The sequence below is a fragment of the Terrapene carolina genome, unplaced genomic scaffold, assembly GCF_002925995.2.
Source record: "Terrapene carolina triunguis isolate 2854851 unplaced genomic scaffold, T_m_triunguis-2.0 Scaffold58, whole genome shotgun sequence".
NCBI lineage: Eukaryota > Metazoa > Chordata > Testudines > Emydidae > Terrapene > Terrapene triunguis.
Window position 1 is genome coordinate 42,782,473 of NW_020664409.1, and position 26,043 is coordinate 42,808,515.

Here is a 26,043-nt window from a genome sequence, read left to right on the forward strand (position 1 = left end):
AGCCAGGATCTCAGGTGCCGGGCAGGAGGGTCTTGCGGGCCATAATTTGCCCACCTCTGTCATAGAGAAAAGATAGAGAACCTTCTGTTGCAAAAAAAAGCGTGGGGGAAAATATTTTATTAAAAGAAAAGTAAAAAGGTAGGAGTTTGTGGCCCAGAATGGCGGACAGTGACCCAAACTGGCACCTTGCTCAAAGCATACACTTAAGAGTTGTTTCCACATGGTTTAAAGTCCTGCTTTTTGACAGGAAAGGTATTTGATTCTTTTACACACCCACACTCATGCTCCCCTCCTCCTTAACACGTAAGTGGTTTTAGGTTAAGAGAGAAAAAATTAAGACACTATAGAGGGTGCAGATACTTCACATATATAATGTTTTCCACCAAAATTCACCAAAACAGATTTTGGTTTAGAAGCATATGCATATGTTCTCTTTTGATATTATATTTACTTATTATTAGTTTCAAACTCATCTTAAATGTCACAACTTTTCAGGGTTTGTGCTCCTAGGCTTGAGGTTTCAAAGTATAAATGCAAATTGACATGCCCTATACTTAATGGAAAAGAAAATGAGAGGTCTGGATTAAAGATTTCCCTCCCCCCCCATAATAAATGGAGAAATTGGTTGCTAGTGAAGTGGTAGAGTAGTGGAGATGTGCCATTCTCTGCTTTTTTGAGGTAATGGGAGGCATGAGGCCAAAAGATCTTGGCAACAACTCATCTGAGGCCTATTAGTGTGCAGGCACATCTCCAGTTTTTCTTTTTTTTTAAACTACAGTGATTCTTATTTATCATTTTTAATATTAGCTGATTATTCCAATTAGTAACAATAGCATAATATAGCTCCCTAATGTATACTGTGTAGCAAGACTCTCACCTTTGTAACTTTTGTAAGGTATCTCATCAGCCAGTTCTGAAGGAGTGTTATTAGATGTTGAGTGCTTCAGACCACTTCTCAGGAAATGAATTCTTACCAAACTCCAGCAGTGATTTGATATTTGGATTTATTTATTTATATTTATTTATTGGTGTGATGTGCTCCCACAATAATGTGCTTATGTCAAAACTCCAGTTGAGCGTCCCCTCTTGGCCACTCACCAGACTGCTTTGAGGGGACTCAGCTGCTGGCTTCTGTGTCTCAATATACTCTGGAGTCTGAACAGAACTATAATCCCTCTCTTAGGACCTTTGGGTGTGCACTCTTCAGAGTGTACACCATGCAGCCCGCTGCCCAGTCCCTGGAACCATTGCTGCCCCCTCAGGCTCTCCCTGTAGCTTAAATACATCATCTCCCAGAACTCCACCTGAGCTTCTAATTTACCTCTTCAAGGGGCACGTGATAGGTGTAGCATATAGCGCACACACATTTTGCACAGGATTCTAATGAATTGTTTTTTTCTTTAATAGCATGAGAAATACACAGATATACACAAAAATAATAAACCATACTTTCATGTTCCTGCCCTCAGTTTCCTCAGCACTCCAGAGCATTTTTTGGGCGAGGGTCAGGGTCATCTGGGGCTGTCCAGGGTCCTTCTATTTCAGTGCATGAGTTAGGTTCCAAAACATAGAGTCTCCTCTGCCAGCTCACCTACTCTGTTCATTGCTGGTCCATTCACTTTCTGTCTGCACAAACTTCCTGCATGTGTCTCCAAGTCCCACCCCACCATTTATGACCTCCTGCTTTTGTCACCTCTGTCTCTTTGTCCTGCTTGGGAAATTTCGACACTCTAACCCTCCAGCCTTCTGTTGAGAGAAGTCATAGAGAACTGTTGTTCTCCCCAGGTAGGGCCTATTCAGGTGCTGATAGTGCTTGCCTTTTGGATATTTTGCCTACTCTGGGAGGTGCATGCTTAAAGGCTTGTCAGCAATTTTCAAACTAACAATTTAACCAGAATTTGTAAGTTATACATAGGTCCCCCAAATCATCACAGCTTGCTCACAAAAAAGTTAAAAACCTTAAAACTAATGACATAATAAAATGATTGTTGCCATATGTGCGTGGTGACAGTAAAGTGCTCTTTCTTGAGATTTAACTTACAAATGAGTTTTGTGCCTTTCATTTTAAAACATACTAATTTCAAATACGCATAATCAAAATAACCCTAATATATAAAACTGTATTTGGGGGAAAAACAGATGACGTAGTAATATCATGTGGTGGTGGTGATGATGATGATACTTTTTCCATTCCCCTAGTATCTCAGGAATATGTTAAACATCTGCTGCTAACGTTAGACATTTTTAAATCAGCAAGTCTGGATAATTTGCATCCAAGAGTTTTAAAAAAGCTGGCTGAGGACCTGACTGGACCACTAATGTTGATATTCAATAAGTCTTGGAACACCAGAAAACTGAAGGAAATTAATTTTGTGCCAATATATAAAAAGTGTAAATGGGATGACCAGGGTAATTATAGTTCTTTCAGTCTGACATCGATCCTGGGTAACATAACTGAGTGGCTGATGCTGCACTCAGTTAATAAAGAATTAAAGGAGGGTAATATAATGAATGTTAATCAACATGGGTCTATGGAAAATAAATCCTGTCAACCTAACTTGATATCTTTATTTTAATGAGATTACAAGGTTGATAGAGGTAATAGTATTGATATAATATACTTAGACTTCTGTAAGACATTTGACTTGGTACCTCATAACATTTTGATTAAAAAACTAGAAAGATATAAAATTAACATGGCACACATTAAATGGATTAAAAACTGACTTAAATCATGGGTCTCAAAATGTAATTGTAAATGGGGAATCATCATTGAACCAGAATGTTTCTATTGGAGTCCCCCAGAGATTGGTTCTTGGCCCTATGCTATAACATTTTTATCAATGGCCTGGAATAAAACATAAAATCATCACTGATAACGTTTGCAGATGACACACAAATTGGGGGAGTAGTAAATAATGACGAGGACAGGTCACTAATATATAGTGATCTGGATTGCTTGGTAAGCTAGGCACAAGCAATTATGCATTTTAATATGGCTAAATGTGTACATCTAGGAACAAAGAATGTAAGCCATACTTACAGGATGGGGGGACTCTATCCTGGGAAGCAATGGCGGTGAAATATTTCTGGGATTGTAGTGGATAATAACCTGAACATGAGCTCCCAGGATGATGCTGTAGCCAAAAGGGCTAATGTGATCCTTGACTACAGAAAAAGAGGAATCTCGAGTAGGTGTAGAGAAGTTATGTTAATCCTGTATTTGGCACTGCTGCTGGAATAATGTGTCCAGGTCTGGTGTCCACAAGAAGGTGTCCACAGTTCAGAGAAGAGCCATGAGAATAACTACAGAATTAGAAAACATGCCCCATAGTGATAGAGTAAATTAATGGACGCGTCATTCTAACAGAGAAAGGTGTATAACGCAATCTAATGGCTGGAAGTTCAATATAGACAAAATCAGATTGGAAATAAGGTGTAAATTTTTAACAGTGAGTGTTACTAACCACTGGTTGTGGTGGATTCTCTATCAGTAACAATTTTAAGATCAAGATAAAATATTTTTTCTAAAAGATATGCTCTAGGAATTATTTTGGAGAAGTTCTATGGCCTGTGATATACAAGATGTCAGATTAGATTATCACAATTGTCCTTGAAATCTATGAAAACTAAGATATCTTTTGCAGTGGCTGGCACTTCTAAAGTCCTCTATAGCTCTTAAATTTTAAGTAAGCATATACAGTTTTCACAAGTCTTATCAGTTCCCTTACTAAACTTGTAGCCATTCTGAATTATTCAGGTTCTTTTTCACTTTTGAGGGCATCATTCTCTCATGTGCTGACAATTGTCTCCTTTTACGGCGGGGGGAGGGGGGGGAAATATCCATAAATATTGACTTCTAGATCAGCAGTTCCCAAATTTCATTGGTTCTTACCACCTTCTTAGATTGATACTTGAAGAACCACATGCAAAGTCCTCTTTTTTTGTGCACATTTATTTTAGGCCTTCTTAGGCTTCGCTTAAGTATTTCCAGACTCTCTAGTATTATAAATGCTCCCCCCCCCACAACCTAAAATGTTTGATTTATAGCAGGGGTCGGCAACCTTTCAGAAGTGGTGTGCCGAGTCTTCATTTACTCACTCTAATTTAAGGTTTCGCGTGCCAGTAATACATTTTAATGTTTTTAAAAGGTCTCTCTCTATAAGTCTATAATATATAACTAAAGTATTGTTGTATGTAAAGTAAATAAGGTTTTTAAAATGTTTAAGAAGCTTCATTTAAAATTAAATTAAAATGCAGAGCCTCACAGACCGGTGGCTAGGACCCGAGCAGTGTGAGTGCCACTGAAAATCAGCTCGCGTGCCGCCTTTGGCACACGTGCCGCAGTTTGCCTACCCCTGATTTATAGCATCCATTTTAAACATCTCAGGTTTTCAGACTGCAGCAAAAAGAAATGCAATAAAGCGGCCATTACTATTATTAGTTTTTTGTGTTACTCAAATTACAAGAAACAAATGTCATAAATGAAGCCCCGATTTATTTTGGTGTAGACCTGACTTACATTCAGAGGCTTTACTTTTTTAACTTGTATAATTTGAGTTTGAAATTTCTGTTAATTATCTGGATTATTACTGAATATGAGCCAAAGTTCACTTTACTTCCCTTTTTAAAAAGTGTAAACAGAAAAAATACAAAACATTTTGAGTAACTCTTGCTTAAAAATGAAAAGTGCCATTAACGAGAAGTGCGTGTATGGGAGGAGGCGGGGGTGTCAGAGTCTTGGATGGGAGTGGGGGCCTTTATCTGGGCATCAGGCAGCTTCCACTCCAGGAGGCCTCTTGCTCCTCAGCGGCTACACTGTCTCCCAAGCAGGGCCAGTGGGTACCTGCAATGCTGGGCAAGCTAAACAGGAGCTCCTTTTAGCAGGAAGGAGGCTCAAATTACAGCCAGCTACTCTGTTGCTGAAGAGCCAGGTGATTAAGGTTGCCACTCAGTCGGGTTTTACCCAGACAGTCTGGTTTTTTGGCTTCTGTGTCTGGGTGCCATTCAGGGTTGCCAGGTGCCTGGTTTTCGATTGGAAAATCTGGTTGAAAAGGGGACCTGGCAACCCTAAGTGGTACCCAAACCAAAAGCCCGGTTTCTGCGGAGCAGGAGGAAGCGCTGGGTCATTAATCCACGCCTGACCTTACCCAGCCAGGGCTGCCTCCTACCTGCAGGCAGGCTTCTTGAGATGATCCAATGAGCAACGGGGGGAAAGAGGGAGAGGAACAAGCAATGGGGATGTGGTCTCGGGGGAAGAGGCAGAGAGGGGTGGGGCCTTGGGGGAAGAGGCGGGGCGGGGTCTTGGGTACGGTTACCAGCAGTTAGAAAGGTGGCAACCCTGCAGGTGATTCTCTTCAGACCTGTAGTCAGACTTTTATCCACTGGACCTGACTGGCCTCCTGTCCCACTCCCCTGCCCAACTTCCCTGTGGAGACAGGAGGGAATTCCCCATGCATCCTCTGCCTCCCAGGCCTGCAGGGCAAGGAATATAGAGAAAGCGCCTGCTCTGCTACAGCATTGGGGGGGGTGGGGGTGGAGGTGGAGGGGCTTTGATCTCTGGGTTCCCTGCAACTGCAGGTTTTGCAGTGGCTCCGAATCAGCCCTGTATGCCTGCATCTTTTTGAATGAAAGGCTCTCTGGCGGTGAGATATGGAACTTTGTAGTTTCACCTCAGTTGCTTCAGCTATGTGGCTCAACGCAAGCTGAAGGCTAGGCTTAGCAGAAAGCCATCCAGATGTGCACCATATGAGAGTATAACGCCCATCTGCACAAAGACACCACTAAATAAAGTGACTATGCTGGCATGGTCAGTGAGTCTTTCACGATTATGGCTGAAAGCAGTCAGGAGTGTACATTTTGCTTCTTGGGCATTTTCTGGTGCGCTGTAATTCATGTGGCAACTTTTCATGTGAAACAAAGATTGATTAAAGAGTTTTTGGTACATTGTTTCCAACAATCTCACAAAGCACCACTGGTACACATATTACGTTTGGGACCCCCTAGATGCTTTAGTGATGGACACGTTAGAAGTACCTGAGGAAGAGAGTGAATTGAGATGATTGCTTATCCCCATATCTTGTTTCTTATTCCTCTGTGGTTTTGGGTGAGTTAATGCAGCCCTTGTTAAACATTATCCTCAACTTGTTGAAAAGATTATCAAAGAAAACATTACATCTAGCAACCTGAAATTCCTCACAGATTTATAGAAATGTAATGTCAGCACATTCCAGGGAATCTACCAGGCATGGTATTTCAATATCTACTCATTATTGGCTTATATAGTTATAAAAATCTGAATTATAAAATTTGAAATTGATAAACTTTAATTGTTTTACAATAGCACGTATACTGGATTTTTATTGAACTCAGTCTCCTGCCTTCTACGTTGCCACTGACTGTCCTCCTTAGATGCTTGGATACTGGCCAAGCAGACCTACTCACTCTGCTAACAGGGTGTGTTTTACAAGCAGATGAGCAATGTTGACAGCATATTTTTTGTCTATATAATGCACGCGATTCTGCTAAATGTAATGCATTTCCCCAAAAACTTCCCAGGGACAGCACACCTGGCCCAGTTTCTGATGACTTACTTTCCCTCCTGTTCCCACCTCTGTACAGATTAACACACGCTCTGTGATATTATATCAATAAACTTAGTGTATTTCTCCCAAAAACAAAGAATTCTAGTAGAGTGCATTTAATGTAAATTTCTTTTTGCTCACTTTTCATGGATATAGTTAGGAGATGCTGTTTGATTTAACTGGAAAAACAAATTAATACTTTCCCCATTCTGCTGCTAGTGCCCTCAGTATGCATGTATTGTCATCATCATTATTAACAATCACTAAAAATGACATGATGCTTCAGACGTGTAGAAAAGACACATTCCCTACCATGAAGAGTTTATAGTCTAAAATAGACAATGCCAATAAAAATAAAACCTGGCATGGTATCTTACAAAAGGTAGGCATAGGGGAAATCAGAAGGTAGGGAGAAGTAAAAATTTTAAGGAGGGATTTGAAGGAGATGAGAGCGACTGTTCCAGGCATAGGGGACAGAGCCTTATGAGCTGTGAAGCAAGAAGTGGGGCAAAGGGGAAGGGCAGTCAAGCAAGAGGTTTTGGGAGGAATGCAGTGAGAGTGGGAGAAAATGAGTGTACTATAGCGTTCCTTTAGTGCTGTAACCTAAATTCCCCAGCATTGCAGGAGCTGTTAGTGTGGAGCAGTCTGCTGAAGCTCTGAAAATAGAACATTAACCCTGTGTTTGTGTGTGCACCTGGATTTATTCCCATAAGATGGTACTGAGAGCAGAGATGTAAATGGAAGCAAGATTGAGTCCATCAATAAGCTTTGCTCCAGTTTACCCTTGAAAAATGCAGACCATCAGAAGTAGTACCTCCTCCCCCTCATCTTGAGCTGATAAGTGAACATTATTTCTGAAGCCTCCGACAAAAATTTCATACCGATTGTGAACAAATCTGTCTACATGGCCAGCTCAGATGAAAGGGCCTAAGGCAGGGGTAGGCAACCTATGGCACACGAGTCGAAGGTGGCACGCAAGCTGATTTTCAGTGGCACTCACACTGCCTGGGTCCTGGCCACCGGTCCAGGGGGCTCTGCATTTTAATTTAATTTTAAATGAAGCTTCTTAAACATTTTAAAAACGTTATTTACTTTACATACAACAATAGTTTAGTTATATATTATAGACTTATAGAAAGAGACCTTCTAAAAACGTTAAAATGTATTACTAGCACGCGAAACCTTAAATCAGAGTGAATAAATGAAGACTCGGCACACCATTTCTGAAAGGTTGCCGACCCTTGGCCTAAGGACTGAAATGGTGATTAGATAATCCAGTTTAGTTCAAAGTACAGGTTGATGGTAATTGCTCGTTGGCAGATCTGAACTACCTGAAGTTGCTGGAAGAGGAGGAAATGGACTAGTTTGTTGGAGTTTCGGCTGCTAGCACAGAGTCATGTCTAAATCTGAAGTAGAATACCTGCTCAGAATTCAGCATTATGGCATAAGTGGCACTTATGCTTATACCAAGCTGTTCTGATCCCTTCTTTAGATAAGAGCGTGAAACATGCTAAAGATTTTACTTCTAGTACATAGGATTTATTCCTGAATAAAATTCTCTCATTTCAAAATCAAAATGTTGGCAATTCTGGCCTATTTTCTAGACAAGAATCTCGTCTTAAAACCTAGTTCTAATGTATTTTTTCCCTGTTCAATTTAGGCAACCAAAGTGTTAGAAAGCAGTTTTGCAAGAATTGTATTTATACTGATTTTACTCAATCTCAAAAAACTGGGGTTTTATAGCCTATATCCACTCATTTTCATAAATGAAACTGAATACATAACTACCTAAAGCAAAACAATATCAAACAGGTTTAACGGTTGATGTGGTGATAGCTCTCATACAGTTACTGATAGAAAGAGTAATAACTAGCGACTTTAATGTCAGAATAGTCCTTATATAAGTGACAGCAAGGATGAAGAGACTTCAGTGTTGTTGGCCAAAATTTTCAAATTTAGGTGCCTAAAGATAGACATTTACAGCCAAGTAAGTTCCTGTATAAAAGTGGCCTGATTTTCAGTGGTGCTAACCATCTACACCTATTGAGCCTATTGATATTACACTAGTGCCCATGAGACCCCAATCAGATCAGGACTCAATTGTACTGGATGCTATATAGTTTCATGGAAGACATGGTATTTGTCCTGCGGAGCTTGCAAATCTAATTAAGGACAAGATATAAGTGAGTGTAAAAATGAGAGAGAATGGAGGATGAGAGTAACTGTAATACATAGGCAGGGCCGGCTCTAGGTTTTTTGCCACCCCAAGCACGTGCTTGGTTTGCTGGTGCCTAGAGCTGGTCCTGTACATAGGCTAGTTATGTGCACAGGTTGATCCAAATCATTTTAACAATTTTTTGAAAAATAAATAGATGTCCATAATCTTCATTGTCTCTCAACCTGACATAACTGGAAGAAATTGAAGATATTCTTGTGTGATGATGAATCAGAGATTAGACAAGGCAATAAAACCATATCTGGAGATTCAGCATTGAGACTTAAACAGTTATCAGGTTAATGGAAAACACAGGTTCTGTTCACCTGTGCTACAAGCTGATGGAGAGGACAGTAGCGCTGTTTGAGGTAGAAAAATCACAAAATCCCTGATTTTAAGGCCTACCTACATTACAAAGACAATGGTGTAAAGAGGCTCAGTTACAACATGGCTGTTCCAAATGCCTAGATTGCAAGTGAGTCTCCTTCACACAGTCATATTTATAATATGGGCAGGGCCTCTAAGTAACCCTAAAATTTCATCTTTGTAAACTGTCACTTAGCCAGTAATTTCCTTCTTTTAATCTGGACTCCTCTCTCCAATAGATAGCACTTTGTCTTACTGTGCTTGTTAGTTTGATCTGTTTGTGCATTCAAAACTTAATTTTAATATTATAGCTGGCAAGTGCCTTTGGAAATAAAAATGAAATGAAAGGGGGCCACTTTTTTGTGTGTAAGAGTATACTTGGACTGAGTAAGTATACTGTACTATTTCTGTTAGGAGGATCCATGCTTAGACCAACCTGTTCTGAGACAGGCAGGCTGAAACAGCTTGCAGACATCTTCAGGACTGTAACCTGCTAAACCTGTTTGCCTCAAAAGATGCAGTTTCTGCTCAGAGTTGGAGACTAGAGGACGCCTGTAGCTTCTATTTCTTCCTCCTTGCCACTGGCTCCTCACTCCTTTTTACCTGGCTAAAGCTTCACTAACCTGGAACTTTCCCACTAGGTCAATGGAAAAATCTATTTTGTTTAGGTGACCAGACGTCCCGATTTTATCGGGACTGTCCCGATATTTGCTTATTTGTCCCACGTCCCGACCTACCCCTTCGGTCGGGATGTGAATTGTCCCGATATTTTGCCTCTGCTCACAGGCGGGGCGGAGCCCGGAGGGGGCTCATGCCCCCCCCGACTCCGCCCCCTCCTTCCCCCATTGGATCCCTCCCCAAATCCCCACACCTCCAGCCCCGCCTCCCTCACTGCCCCATTGGATCCCTCCCCAAATCCCCGCCCTGGCCCCGCCTCTTCCCCAAGCACGCCACATTCCTTCTCCTCCCCCCTCTCTCCCAGGCTTGCGCTGATCAGCCGTATGGCGGCACAAGCGCTGGAGGGAGGGGGGAGGTGGAGATGGAGCGGAGGCAAACTGGTGGGGGGGGGGCGTGGAGCTCTGGCTGCCGTTTTCTTTTCCGCTGGAGGGAGGGGGGAAGTGGAGACGGAGTGGAGGCATGCTGGTGTTTTTTTGCTCTGCCGCCGGCTATTTCACCTGTGTGATCTGGTCACCCTAATTTTGTTACAAGTTAAACTGTTCTCTTGAGGTTTTACAAAACCGCAGCAGAAAAATGCATTTTTGGAGGAGCAAAACCATGTTTCAGCCTCTTTTTTCATTTGTGTTTTCTAAAACAAGTGGTGCTGCATGCAGCACCATATTGGCAAATGAGTATCATGTGTATTGGAAGGAGGTCGGATTGTGTGCGTGATGACGTGCATTTTTTAATTTGAGAAGTCAGTGCCAGCTGTGCTTTTTCTGAGCCAAGGCAGTATCATCTGAACAAGGAATTAGAGCCAGTCTGTAACAATGCAGATAATTTGTTTTTCATTGCTGTTACTCTTTTTTGAGGCAGTGGGTGTTAGTTGCTAGTAATAGAAGCCACAACATTTCCTCATTCAGGTTGAACTCTTTCCTATTACTCTTGAACAGTATTCTGGGCAAGATCTCATTTGTCCCTCCTCTTGGTTATTGGGGTTACTGTTTCCTCTAACAGACAGTTACTATCACCACAGTTATTGTCCACCTGAAGAAGGTGAAGTTTCCTGAAACAAATGACACTACGTAAAATTGCCTGACAGGAGGTACTTCTAGAACAAACATCAATGGTTGTGCAGAAATCGAAGCAAGAGTATACCATTTTGATGTCTTTTGAGTATTGTGCTTTGATCTCCAGTCATTTTGGGGAGCATCCTATTTTTTTCTTTCTCTTTTCATTTTAGTATTCATGTAGATAGCTTGTAAATAGGTGAGAGGTTACAGTAGGATTCCACAGAAGCTGGGAATGGGCAATAGGGGACAGATCACTTGATGATTACCTGTTCTGTTCATTCCCTCTGATGCACCTGGCATTGGCTACTGTTGGAAGACAGGATACTGGGCTAGATGGACCTTTGGTCTGACCGAGTATGGCCGTTCCTATGTTCTTAGAGCATGTTGTCTGTGAACATCTGCAGACTTAGACCAAATCCCTTCCAATTCCTTCACCCTATGGAAATTTTTCAAAAAATGTCCAATAGGCTTTCAGTGACAATACACGTTAGTGCTAATACTTTGAATTTGATCACATGTATACTTGAGGCAGTCTGCAGCTAATAAAGTAGCTAATGCAAACACAACTTCTGGTATTGTGATCTTGACAGAAATTTCAACCTTAGCAGTGTCAGAACTGGTCAATATTTCAATGAGGGACCTCCAAAGAAAAGCCAATGTGTTCCAGGAAGTGGTGCTGTTAATTTAGAAGCTGATCCTCTTCCTTTAGAGACAGTAATGAACCCATGCCCTGGCATAATGAGAGGAGCTGTGCTTCTGGAATGAACGTCTTTCTAATGAGTCATTAAAAATGAGATGCTAACCACTTGTTAAAGATCTCATAGCGCTGTTTAGAAAAGATGGGGTATTTGGCTCTGGTTAAATTCTAATTTGAGAAACTACCACTTGTAATATATCATTTCTTCTGCAGATCAAGTGGATGTAGCATTCTTTCTCACTATTTATCCTAAATGATTATGTAATGTTTCTGTGCACGGTTAAACAGCTACTGCATGCCACCCCAGAGGACGGTTGCATTTCATTGTGTTGATGTAAAGTGGCTATGTTGTGGCTTTTGTTGAGGTTGGGAGTGGTGGTTGGTGGAGACTGGGTCAGTGTACTCAGGAGAGGCATCTGTTACCAGTTCTTTAAAAGGGTTCAGTTGCACTCTCTGTGGTGTTAGCCTCAGAGTAATAATGCGTACAGAAGGGGATGTGGGGCACTGAGCAGGCCCAGGTCACTTCCCATTTTGCCTACTCAACACCACCTTTAATGATATGGAGCACATCTGACTGTGCTAGTGCATGTGCACAGAGGAATTGCAAGGAAGCTTCCTGCACTTTCTCCTTCCCTTGTGCACCCAAACAAGCAACCACAATTTGATCTGTACTTTGTAAAGTAATTTGGTGTCCTTTGGGATGAAAGGCATTGCATAAATATAAGCTATTATTATTATAAACACATTAATTGAAACTTCCTGTCTGGAGCAATAATGCAATCTCCTCTATCATTTTGGGCTTGCAGCTCCAAAAAATTAAGAACTAGTGATTTCTCTGTCTTATTACTCCTTTTTGTCATCATGGTTAACTCAGCCCACACATTACTATTTAATCTCACAGACTCTGCTCTCTCTGTGGTTATGCTGTCAGAAGAAAGGTGGTGTCTCCTACGGTACTGCACACACAAAAGCCTATACCCAAGAATTTAGGCTTTTAAGCAAAGGTGTATAGCTGAATTTAACCCTTAAGACTGAAAAGAAATACTTACTTACCTTAACTGAATTATCTCCCCGGGTCTTAATAAAAGATCCTGGGTTGAAGTCAACATAGTGTTTCAATGAACATTTTTCAAAATGGGGGGGGGGGGGAAGCTTTAAAGAGAAAAATATGTATAGCTTTAAACTCTTTATTCTTCTTCGAGTGCTTGCTCATGTCGATTCCATTCTAGGTGTGTGTGTGTGCGCCATGGTGCACAGTTGTTGGAGACTTTTGCCTTAGTGGTATCCATAGGTTGGCTGTGGTGACCTCTGGAGTGCCACACTCATGCGTCAGTATATCAGGCGCTACCGGCCCTATGCCCTCTCAGTTCTTCCTTACCACCCGTGGTGGTTGGTCAGAGCGCCTCTTTTCCTTGCCTCGCAAGTGGTCAGCAGTTTCTTTCCCTTTTGACTTAGTGGTCCAGCTGTAAATAGTTTTGTTTATTGTAGATTAGTTAATAAGTAGCAGTTAAGTACTTTAGTTAGTTAGGGTCCTGGTGAGGACTTTGCCCAAGACGAGGCATGCCCTAGTCCCTGGGTTTTAAGCCCTGCCCTGACTGTAATCGGCCTGTGCAGGTTAGTGACCTGCATGGCAGCTGTCTGAAGTGCCTGGGAAAATCCCACATCAAAGAAAAGTGTCGCATCTGTAAGAACTTTTGTCCCAGGACACGTCCTCACATCCACTCTCTGCCCGGCCTCGGAGCTGTCCCGGCCGGACGCACGCAATGCCCAGCACTTGGTCCTCGGTTTGTGGCGCACTCCCAGCACTGGGCTCTACCCGGCACCGATCCCCTTCGCCGGTGCCCAAGAAGAAGTCTAAGAAGCACAACCCAGCACTGAGCAAGACAGACCAAGGGGCATTGGGTAAAGGATCCTGTTTGGGCCACCTGCCCATGCCAGAGTTGCAAAGGGACACTTATCATAGAATCATAGAATATCAGGGTTGGAAGGGACCTCAGGAGGTCATCTAGTCCAACCCTCTGCTCAAAGCAGGACTAATCCCCAGACAGATTTTTGCCCTAGATCCCTAATGGTCCCCTCAAGGATTGAACTCACAACCCTGGGTTTAGCAGGCCAATGCTCAAACCACTGAGCTATCCCTCCCCCCAAGAGAGCCTCCTACCCCCCCATGTGATCTGCCACTGACTCCGGGGAGTGGTAGGGGACCCAGACTGATGGCGGAGTCAACACCTTCCCAGCTCCCGGCACCCAGAGAGCAAAGGACTCTCCCACCGCAGCTGGCATGCGTGCGGCACTGGACCTGGCAAAGGCTCCCTACAAGGGCAAGCCAGCCATGAAAGCCTCCCAGAAGGCAAGTGAACGCTGCTGATCTCCGGAGCCGAGGCAGAGCTTTTTGTTGTCACACCTCTGGTCTCCGCGTCAGCCCAAGTCACCGGTTTGCCACATCAGATCGGCAGCACCACGCTCCCAGTCTCTGTCCTTGTGTCGAGACTTGCCCAGAGAGAAGTGCTGGTCATCGTATGGTCGGCACCGGTCATCCTCATGCTGACCCTCTGCATGCCGATGATCGCCGTCACCTAGACCATGGGGATTCTCCCCAACACAGCGCTGCTCCCCCTACTCCTGGCACCGGTCTGCCTAATTGAGGCACTGGTCACCCACGTCGACGGTTAGCCACCAGATTCAGGCTTCGACAGCCCTGCCATGGTCGCCGGATGAGGATTCCTCTGGCACGGAGAGGGAGTTCAGCCCTTTGCCGAGACAGCACCATCGTGACTGGGCTCCTGAGGCTGCGTCCATCTCAGCGATACTGTCCTGGCAGCAGGGCCAGTGGCCAGCACAATGGCCTTACTGGAATGCCTCGGGCGTGCTGGTTATGCCAATGCCCCCGTCTCACCAATTGTTGGTTGCTGCGTTGGACAATCCCCAAATGGCACTGGGCTGGTGCGCAAAGTGGAGGGACAGGTGCCCACCCTAAGACCCCCTCCCCTCCCCTCTCCACTCGGGGAATGATGCCCCAGGCCCACCCCCCAGTGGTTCAGTTGTACTCATCCTCTCCAGATGAGGCTGTGGTGGAGCCCATTCATGCTGGCCCACCAGACGACTTTAAGGAGCACCAAGCCCTCCTCCGAAGTGTGGACACTAACTTAGGCCTAGAGGCGGAAGAGATGGTGGAGCAATCAGACACTTTGCTTAATGTGCTCTTTGCATCCACCCCTGCACACGCTCCCAGTGCACGAAGGGGTCCTAAAGATTACCAAAGCCCTCTGGCAAACCCCGTCCTCAAGCCTGCCCACTTCCAAGAGGGCTGAGAAAAAGTATTTAGTCTCTGCCAAGGGGCTCGAATACTTATACACACCCCCGCCCCTGGTGTCATTAGTTGTTTGTTTCAGCGGTCAATGAGAAAGACAAGCAAGGGCATTCTAGTTCCACCCCCCAAAAATTAGGAGGCCAAGAGACTAAACCTTTTCCGGCTTTCAGTGACAATACATGCTAGTACTCTCCTCACTTACTCTCCAAAAAAAAAAAAAATAAAAAAAAAATCACAAGATGGGATTTCTTGGGAAATTAATAGTTTTAATATGTGTATAGTAATAAATTCCAACAAAAATATTGCCTTGATTCAGGGGAAAACACTTAAGCATATGTTTAACTCCCGTTAAATTCAATGGGTCTTAAACACATCATTAGAGTTAAGAACATGTTTAATTGCTTTCCTCATTTGGGATCTATGTGCACAAACTACTTCATGTTTGCAGCCCTTTTCTTTTGTTTTTGATGTGACGAGTATTTTAGCCATTTATCTCAGTAAACTCAAATGTCTCCAAAAGCAAAAGAATATATCCAAGGGTTATCTAAAAATGAAAAGCTGGTGTACTAATTTATTACTGTGTGAAACCTTTTTATTTCTGGTTTCATTTCCCGGAGGAAAGCATTGTCCTAAAAACAAAACAAAAAAACACTGTTTGCTAAAATACAATGTTGATAGCCGTTGTGTTTAATATTAGCTGCTTTTTTGGGGGGAGGGGGCCTAAATACATGTTTTGGCCATTCTTTTCTCCTCTGAGTAATTTTTAGAAGTCCTTCCAACTCTTCTTTTTGAAAGCATATGGGTGTTCTTTGAACACTAACCATGCATCTCATAATTTACACTAATCTTGTGTTGGAGAAAAATTTAGAGAACTTTTTTAAAAATACACAGTTAAACGCAATGTTTTGTTGCAAATAATTAGGTTAATTATTGACAGATGACACTGCTAGCTTCTTGAGAGGAGGCACTAACCTCAGTTATCATGACGGCACCAGTGATTTAAAGCCTTCATCGGAGATTTTGTCTGCCTTGCTGACTCCATGGGGAAAAGATATTCTGTGGTCAAGGGCATTGTTAACTGATGAAAATATGACCTTGAGCAAGTCACTTACTCTCTCTGTTTTTCAGTTCCCCTTCTGTAAAGTGAGGATAATACTTCCAAAGAGCCAAACAGACTGATAATTGCAAAGATAATTCTGAATCATTTATCTTGTCTACACTGAGGAGTTCTTTTGTCAAACTGTCCCAGTGTTGCAATAGCACTATTATGGCTCCACTGGCACTAGAGGTACTATTAGTGTAGACCAGCCCCCAGCAATTTTACTATGGTGTCATGTAACCCGCCTTAGAGCAGTGATAGAGGTGGCAGGTTTGTATAGTTTTTGGTGGTGCCCAGAAAGGGTCCAAGTCCTGCCCCGCCCCCACACCTGCCTAAGGCTCTGTGAGGGAGTTTGGGTGTGGGAGGAGACGGAGTTTGGGTGCTGGGTGCAGGCTCTGGGCTAGGGCAGGGGGTTGGGATGCAGGAGGGGTTCAGGGTCTAGGAGGGAGTTTGGGTGCTGGGTGCAGAGTCTGGGCTGGGATGGGGGCTGGCGTGCACGAGGGGGTTCAGGGTGCAGGCTCTGGGAGAGAGTTTGGGTGTGGGAGGGGTGCGAGCTCTGGGAGGGAGTTTGGGTGCTGGGTGTGGGATCTGGGCTGGGACAGGGGGTTGGGGTGCAGGAGGGCGTTTGGGGTGCTGGGTGCGGGCTCTGGGCTGGGACAGAGGGTGGGGGTGTGGGGCATGCGGCTGGGCTGGGGATGAGGCGTTTGAGGAGCAGCAGGCAGACTGGGACGGGGGGCCAGAGAGGATGACTCCCCCCAGCCCTCTCCCTGCTGGCAGCAGCGAGCTCTGAGGGAGAGGGGAAGTGGGGCCCCTCCCTGGCATGACACTCACCTAAGCCCCCGCCCCCAGCTGCTGCTCAGGAGGTCCAGCCAGGATAAGCCCCTGGAGTCGACTCGGAGTTGCCTGCCGGGGGAGGGGGGGCTGCCATGCGCCTCCTCCCCCTCCCTCTTCCGCCTGCCCCGGCGCCACTTCCTTGTAGCCAGCCGTGGCAGTGGCCGGCGAGGGAGCACAGCGCGGAACTGCGGGGGGCAACTGCCCAGGGCAGGCAGGGACGCTGAGGGGAGGCAGGGCCGGGGGAGGTGCATGGGGGAGGCAGGTGGGGCCGGGAGAGAGACCTGGCCCCGAACATTGGTGGAGCTGGGCCCCCCAGGCCCTGAATTTGCTGGAGCCCGAGCATCACGGGCCCATACAACTCGACACCCCTGAGCAATGATGGGAGAATTTGAGGAAAACCTCAATGTAGACAAGGCCCATGAGTCAGCTTTAGTAGAAAGTTACAGGCCTTAATGTTCCACAACATCCTCTGCCATGAGATTTTGTATAGCAGTTTATAAAAACATTACTTAAAGGAATCGTGTGCATTCTCTGAGCTGGAAATGAGTCCTAAGGGGCACCTTTAAGTCCCTTTAGAACAAAGCTGACTTAACCCAGTATTTTAATAAAGTCGGATAGTCAGTAAAGAGATCTTTAGATTGTTGGAGTCAACTATTTTCACTAACTTGACAAACCTACATCCAAAAAATAAATCAGACGTACTCTTCTGTAAGTGTATGTTCAGACTTGATGCTCTATGTTTGTTTTTATTTTCATATGTCCAGACAGTTTCTACAGAAATTTCTGAATATTCATCTGAGAGTGAAAACCTGGAAGAAGGCCAGGTGGACACAGAGTCTTCTAATGTTGGATTTAGCAAAAAGCTACAATCAAGTTCTGAAGCAGATCTGGCACAGGCGACAGGCAGATCTGCAAGTGACTGGCTAAAATCGGCACAGGCCCTTCTGCAGACACCTAAGAAACAATCAGATAAGACCTCAAGGACTCCAGAAGATTCTGCAAAGAAAAGGAAATTGCTAAGGTAGATTACAATTATTTTTCAAGGAAAAACTTCAATTGAAAAAATCAGAATTAACCATTTATCAAAAACAGTAGAATCTATTATAAGATTAATTTCTTTTTAGAGTTAAAATTTTAAAGAAGAAAAACTTACTCAGACGTGCTCTCATGTGCTAACAGGCAAACTGTGTTTTAAAAAAAAAAGAGAGCGAGCATTTTTTGTCTTGAAATCAGTGAGGAAAGCACTGGATTTTGAACTCCAGCTCTCTACGTTTCAATATAGTTGAGCACTTTTAATAGTGATTTAAAATGCCTTACAGACCTTAATTCTATCCCCCTTCCCAGCTTTTTTAGCCCAGACTGCAGGGTTGAAGTCAGAAGAGAGGTACAGTAGAACCCCATTTATCCAAGCCTCCATTATTAGGCTCTCTGTATTAAGTGAACCACCAGCACACACAGGAATATGGGAAATTGACTCTGCAGCTCCGGATGGCAGGGCTCTGGTTTTTTTGCATTCTGTAGCATAACCACATGGTGTGACTAGCGGTCAGGGATTGATGGACCCCATCAGGTTTCAGAATTCTCTAAAGAACAAAACTGTAGATGGTGGTCCATTCTGGTGCTGTGCAGGTAGCACATCATGTCATTATCATCTTTAGTTCAAGTTGGCAAGGCCTGATGAAACTCATCGTACGGTACTTAAGGAACTAGCTGAAGCAATCTTGGAAGCATTAGCAATTATTTTTGAGAACTCATGGGAGACAGGTGAGGCCCTGGGGACTGGAGAAGGACAAACATCACCTTTTTTTAAAAAGGGGAACAAAGAGGACACCAGGAATTATAAACCAGCCAGCCTAACTTTGATACCTGGAAAGTTACTGGAACAAATTATTAATAGGGCTGTCAAGTGATTTAAAAGAATTAATCGCAATTAATTGCATGATTAAAAAAATTAATTGCATGATTAATTGCGATTAATTGCACTGTTAAACAATATTAGAATACCATTTATTTAAATATTTTTGGATGTTTTCTACATTTTCAACACAGAATACAAACTGCACAGTGCTCACTTTATATTGATTTTTGATTACAAGTATTTGCATTGTAAAAAAACAAAAGAAATACTATTTTTTAATTCACCTAATACAAGTACTGTAGTGCAATCTATTTATAATGAAAGTTGAACTTACAAATGTAGAATTATGTACCAAAAAACGGTATTCAAAAATAAAACAATGTAAAATTTTAGAGCCTACAAATCTACTCAGTCCTACTTCTTGTTCAGCCAATTGCTAAGACAAACAAATTTGTTTACGTTTACAGGAGATAATACTGCCCACTTCTTATTTACAATGTCACCTGACAGTGAGAACAGGTGTTCACATTGCACTGTTGTAGCCGGCGTTGGAAACTATTTATGTGCCAGATATGCTAAACATTCGTATGCCCCTTCATACTTCTACCACCATTCCAGAGGACATGCATCCATGCTGATGACGGGTTCTGCCTGATAACAATCCAAAGCAGTGCAGACTGACGCATGTTCATCACCTGAGTCAGATACCAACAGCAGAAGGTTGATTTTCTTTTTTGGTGGTTCGGGTTCTGTAGTTTCCACATCAGAGTGTTGCTCTTCTAAGACTTCTGAAAGCATGCTCCACACCTTGTCCCTCTCAGATTTTGAAAGGCACTTCAGATTCTTAAACCTTGGGTCGAGTGCTGTAGCTATCTTTAGAAATCTCACATTGGCATCTTCTTTGCATTTTGTGAAATCTGCAGCTAAAGTGTTCTTAAAATGAACAACGTGCTGGGTCATCATCTGAGACTGCTATAATGTGAAATATATGACAGAATGTGGGTAAAACAGAGCAGCGGACATACAATTCTCTCCCAAGGAGCTCAGTCACAAATTTAATATATATATATTTTTTTAATGAGTGTCATCAGCATGGAAGCATGTCTTTTGGAATGGTGGCCAAACCATAAAGTGGTATATGAATGTTTAGCATATCTGGCATGTAAATACCTTGCAGTGCTGGCTACAAAAGTGCCATGCAAATGCCTGTTCTCACTTTCAAGTGACATTGTAAAGAAGAAGGCATAATTATCTCTGGTAAATGTAAACAAACTTGTTTGTCTTAGCGATTGGCTGAACAAGAAGTAGGACGGACTGAGTGGACTTGTAGGCTCTGAAGTTTTACATTGTTTTCTTTTTGAGTGCAGTAATATAACCAAAAAAAAATCTACATTTGTAAGTTGCACTTTCACTACAAAGAGATTGTACTACAGTACTTGTCTGAGCTGAATTAAAAAAATACTATTTATCATTTTTACAGTGCAAATATTTGTAATAAAAATAATATACACTTTGATTTCAATTACAACACAGAATATAATATATATGAAAATGTAGAAAAATATCCAAAATAGTTAATACATTTCAATTTAACAATGCGATTAAAACTGTGATTAATTGTGATTTTTTTTTTTTTTAGTTAATTGCGTGAGTTAACTGCAATTAATCGACAGCCCTAATTATTAAACAATCCTCTAAGCACCTAGAGGATAATAGAGTACTATAAGGAATAGTCAGGATGGATTTGTCAAGAACAAATCATGCCAAATCCATCTAATTTCTCCTCCTTTGACAGGGTTACTGGTGTAGTGGCTGGGGAGAAGCAGTAGATGTGATATATCTTGATTTTTAGAAAGGCTTTTGACACAATCCCACATGACATTCTTATAAGCAAACTAGGGAAATGCGGTCTAGATTAATTTATTATAAGGTGGGTGCACAACTGGTTGAAAGACCAGACTCAAAGACTAGTTATCAGTAGTTCACTGTCAAACTGGGAGGGCATATCTAGTGGGATCCAGCATGAATCAATCCTGGGTCTGATACTAATCAATATTTTCATTAATGACTTGGAGTGGAGATCATGCTTATAAAATTTGCAGATGACAACATACAGGAAGGGTTGCAAGCACTTTGAAGGACAGGATTAGTATTCAAAATGACCTTGACAAATTGGAGAACTGGTCTGAATTCAACAACATGAAATTCAATAAAGATAAGTGCAAAGTACTTAAGCTAGGAAGGACAAATTAAATGCACAACTACAAAATGGGGAATAACTGACTAGCTGGTAGTACCACTGAAAAGGATTTGGGGGTTATAGTGGATCACGAGTTTAAGATGTGTCATCAGTGTGATGCAGTTGAGAAAAAGGCTAATATCATTCTGTATTAACAGGAGTGTTGGTACGTAAGTCACGGGAAGTAATTGTTCTGCTCTACTTGGTACTAGTGAGGCCTCAGTTGGAGTACTGTGTCCAATTTTGGGGGCCACACTTTAGGAAAGATGTGGACAAACTGCAAAGAATCCAGAGGAGAGCAACAAAAATAAGGTTTAGAAAACCTGATCTTTGAGGAAAGGTTATTTAAAAAAAAAAAAAAAGACACAGCATGTTTAGTATTGAGAAAAAGAAGACTGAGGCGGGAGACCTGATATAAAGAGGATGGTGATTAATTGTTTTCTATGTCCACTGAAGGTAGGACAAGAAGTAATGGCTTAATTTGCAGCAAGGGAGCATTAGTTTAGATATTAGGAAACACTTTCTAACTGTAAGGGCAGTTAAGCTCTGGAATAGGTTTCCAAGTGAGGTGGTAGAATCCCAGTCAGTGAACAGGTTAGACAAACCCCTGTCAGGGATAATCTAGTTTTACCTGGTCCTGCCTCAGCACAGGGGGCTGAAGTTGTTGACTTCTCAAGGTCCCGTCCAGCCCTATATTTCTTTGATTCTTGATTCTATGCTACTGCACTGCATAGTAACTAGCTTCCAAGGGGTTGTTTTGTTATTAAGGAAGCAATGTAACCAATGAGAGATGGATCATGCTGGTGTTCAGGTAGTGAAGTGTTGTTCACGTGCTTTCCACCACACACAGATCTTGAATTGGAGACCTTATCTACACTAAAAAAAATTTGCATGTTTTTAACATCAGACAGAGCCAAAGGGAATGTGTAGCAGCCACCACCCTTTAGGAAGCTTATTTCTGCAGTCTGTTCGTTCACACTCATACCTTAGGATGAAATTGTGTATTTGTGTAAGTTCTTTCACTCTTAGGTCTGGTCTATACTACCCGCCTGAATCGGCGGGTAGAAATCGACCTCTCGGGGATCGATTTATCGCGTCCCGTCGGGACGCGACAATCGATCCCCGAATCGGCGCTCTAACTCAACCAGGGGAGGTGGTAGTAAGCGCCGCCGACAAAAAGCCGCAGAAGTCGATTTTGCCGCCGTCCTCACAACGGGGTAAGTCGGCTGTGATACGTCGAATTCAGCTACACTATTCACGTAGCTGAATTTGCGTATCTTAAATCGACTCCCCCCTGTAGTGTAGATGTAGCCTTAGAGTTCCATTATGAAGGGTAGAAGGAAGAAAATATTTGAGGTTTTATAGAGTTTGTTGCATGGATTATACCAATAATTGTTTATTCATAATACTGGTAAACAAAAAAACTTAAAGACAAAGTGTAGATAAAATGGGATGAACAGTTGCTATAAAACTAAGCTTTTTGTGGCTGAAAATAAATGTCTCGTGTGAAGGTTTTATGGGTTTCTAGCTTTTTCAAGTAAGATTTTATTTTCATCAGCAAAACTGACCAATTATTCTGAGACCTGCGGGTCAGTTCAGGAAATGCAGACTTTGTACAATGTTAACTCTTCTGTTTCCAGATCTGTCACTTCGTTATATTTTTTTCCAGCTATCATCAATCTTTCCTCTATCAGTACAATTCCTTTTATACTTTAACATTCTTAGCTTGGATTGTTTTGAGCAGGTTAAGGAAGTTTTATCTAATTATTTGATATGTATTTGTACTATAGAACAGTGGGGTACTTAAGATTTGATCTGCTAGAATGCACTTATCCTTTTCAAAGGACCAGAAAATACAGAATGTCCTGGTATTCCACACAGTAAAACACAACCAATTCCCATCATACAAGACCAGCAGAGGCCCTGAATATAAAATAAAATGCCAAGGGAAAAAGGAGCTGATTTATACTATCTAATTGGATCTGTTTTCCTCACATATGGATACAAATAGTATGAAAGCTTCGCAGCTAGAGCCTAATTCCTCTGAACTTCCTGATCTGATAAAATACTGGAATTATAAACACTAAGTAAAATTTCACTTGATAATTCATTCCTGGACTAAGAGGACCTAACTGAAGTGCATCACTCTGTTGTGGCTGACCTGGATTCTAATATAGTTTGGTCAGAGTGGACAAGGTCAATCCATGTTAGAAGTACATTTAAGGGATATGTCCTAGCCTAGGTAGAGAAAGACACAGGGTGAACAAAGGTTGAACTTGGCCACAACTCAGTGTAAATCATGCTTAATCAAGATTGTTAAGTTTAATTGTGAGTCCCATGAAGCTCTGGAATGATTTCTCAAATGTGTGTCTTTCAGCGTCCTTCTGAACATCAGTTTTGTAGTTCATTGAGAAGTTAAGTAATTTTTCCTTTTTGCTTGTGAACGATGCCAGATTCACAGCACTGGACTTGTCCCTCCCCCTTCCCCTTCCCACCCTTCACAGAACAGGTACTGCAAAGGCAGCAGCAATGAAAGCTTTCAAAAAACAATTTACCAATGTGCCTCAACCATCACTCCTTGGGCCATTTCACAGCCTGGATATTCACTCTCCATCATTCTTTTCTTGGTCTCTCCGATGAGACTTTCTACAGTACCCAATAATTCCATTTATGGTAGGTCTTTTGTGATGTGAATAATTGTCCACTGGGAACTGCACTGACACCAACAATTTGTTTCACACAGACTGCTGAACAGCCATCAGATGGTAGCAACTTTTAGTGACTACCAACTTGTGTTAGATTTTAACTGACTACTGGAACTACCACTTAGTCTCCATAGCCCATTACCAGTTCCCTTAGCCTCTAGTTCCTCCAGTTTCACATTTGCTGTTCGATCTCCCAAGCTACTTAGTAGTCTTCACTTAGGCAATAAAAACTTATGTCTATATTCACAGAGAATCGGACTAGTCTCTCTACATTGTAGGTTTGACTTGCAGATTAAGTTAACAAAAGAACAGGTTCTGAGATATGATAGATGTAAAGCTTAGTGCTTAGCCACTGCGGAGCTGTAATAATCTGTCCAGAGTTTGGTAAAGGGGAATATGCTGATAGAAGAAAGTGGAGAAGTCTACGAGGAGGGGAATTGCTGTCACTTTGGTTGCCTGTCTCTCTTTCTGGAATCTTCAGAGAGATTTTGTCATATAAGGAATTACTAGATAACGGGTGACTAATGTTGTGCACTCCTTATTTGGCCGCCCAGCTTTCTTCCAGAGTAGCCCTGCATAAATGATTTTTTCAGATGATCTTATTCTCAGATGGATAAATATGAAAATGCCTAAGTTAGAGGTGAAGAAAAATGCCCAAATAGTCCCATAATAGTCCAAACCAATAGTCCAAAGGCAGCTTCATACACACTAGTCTGTTTGTTCTTAAACTAGAAAACTGACCCCTTTGGGGTCAGTATCAAATGTATAGGAATTGCTTTGAAATTACCTTAAGTGTGTATGTTTCAGATGCCACTCCTCTTCCTTTGACCTTGAGAATGTTGAATTAATTCCTGTGTGGAGAGTTTTCAGGCCACTGAAATGCACACTTGACCCAGCTTGTGAAATGAATCCTAGGGTAAAGTGTGGGTAAAGGAATATTTTTTGCAATCACTCGTTGCTAGCGGGCAAGCAATTTTGAAAAAGTGGCTCTAAAGTGAACCCCAGGTGAAAGTTATGGATAAGGTGACATTCTGGGCGGGGCATTGCTCTTGACAGATGTGGGCCTTTTCAAAATTGTCCTATATTTGTGTCTGTTTTCTAATTAAAAAAAAAAAAAAAAACTGGAGGTGCAGTGGGAGGATGGAAATACTTCCTTAAACTCATATTGGTGGAGGACTGAGGGACTTGAAATTTTGAATACCAGGATGATGAACATTTCTGTGTCTTGTTTATTGTACTAAGCTCACATTTTATTGGGATTGTAGCCCAATCTGAATTGTCTGAGTAAATCTGTAGAGTGTAATTTTACAGTATGTCTCTGTCTCTGAGGGTCACAGAATAAATATTTCATCTGTCCTATGACTTGTCACTTGGCAAAACTGAATACTAATTCTTGGTTTAATTGAGCATTTCTTTATTTTCTGCAGGGGAGGGCTAGCAGAGAGGTTAAATCGGCTGCAGAACAGAGAGAGGTCTGCCATTAGCTTTTGGAAACATCAATGTGTTTCGGAGTATAAAACCTCTTCAGGTGAGAACCATGTATGTAGGTATGTTATATGAAAGTACATATTTGTTACTATTACAGCTATTCATTAGAAAAATACTTTACATTGCCATGCATATAGTAAGATGGTGCAAGTTTGTATTCTATATAGCAGTGGCTCTGAGTTGCGGCACGTGCACCATTGATATTCTGCAGAACGGCATCTCTTATCTAGCACATTAGCAGTACTTGAGTTCAAAAGGTGAAAATTTTCTGTCTATCTAGGGGCTTAAATGTTAGGAAATGCCAGAATTAAGGTTGCATAGGAAATTTTAATTTATCCCTTGCATGTATGCAGTTTTATGATACAGTTTCCAATTACATGATCATATGCCTCTCTGAATCTTCAAAGAATGTAGCTGCCAAACTCTTAAGACTCTACTGAGCGTGTATAAACTGTGATTTTTTCAGAGGCTCATAAATTGGCTGAATTTGGGTGAATTTTCACAGGGACAACAAAGGGCACATCTCTTACATCAGGGCAACCCCACTACAAAATTTCAAGTCTGTCTTGCGAAGGGTGGAAGTGCTAGAGCTTCTCAGCAACATGGCTGTAATTTTATTTATGTATTTTTTTTATTTTTACATATATTTCCCTAATGTAATCTGGTTCTCAAAAATAGCTGACTTGTTTTAGCTGAAATTTAAAAAAAAAAAAAATTCAACCTAGGTCAGATGCCCAGTATGGAAAATTTCAGCCCGAATGGTTAAAATTTTGCTTTGACAGTTAGGCATCCTTAATGTAACTGCCTGTAATCTAAGAGTGTAATATTTTTCTTGTGCTGCTAACTGTAACACTTTTAGCTTTCATCTTATTGGGATTCAAGCTAAGAATCTCTTGCTGGTCTCAGTGTAATGTTGAT

At 42.2% G+C, this 26,043-nt stretch overlaps 1 protein-coding gene across 2 annotated transcripts in view; it reads left to right on the plus strand.

Moving 5' to 3' along the window:
* The window catches only part of SPIDR (scaffold protein involved in DNA repair), a 311,226-nt gene that overhangs the window by 66,629 nt on the left and 218,554 nt on the right, over positions 1-26,043 (plus strand). The window contains exons 5-6 of one of the 2 annotated variants that reach the window (XM_024192845.1): positions 17,600-17,856; positions 25,065-25,165. In XM_024192845.1, coding sequence (XP_024048613.1) covers positions 17,600-17,856; positions 25,065-25,165 — 358 coding nt within the window. The remainder of the gene's footprint in view (positions 1-17,599; positions 17,857-25,064; positions 25,166-26,043) is intronic. The other variant, XM_024192846.2, reaches the window with a different exon arrangement.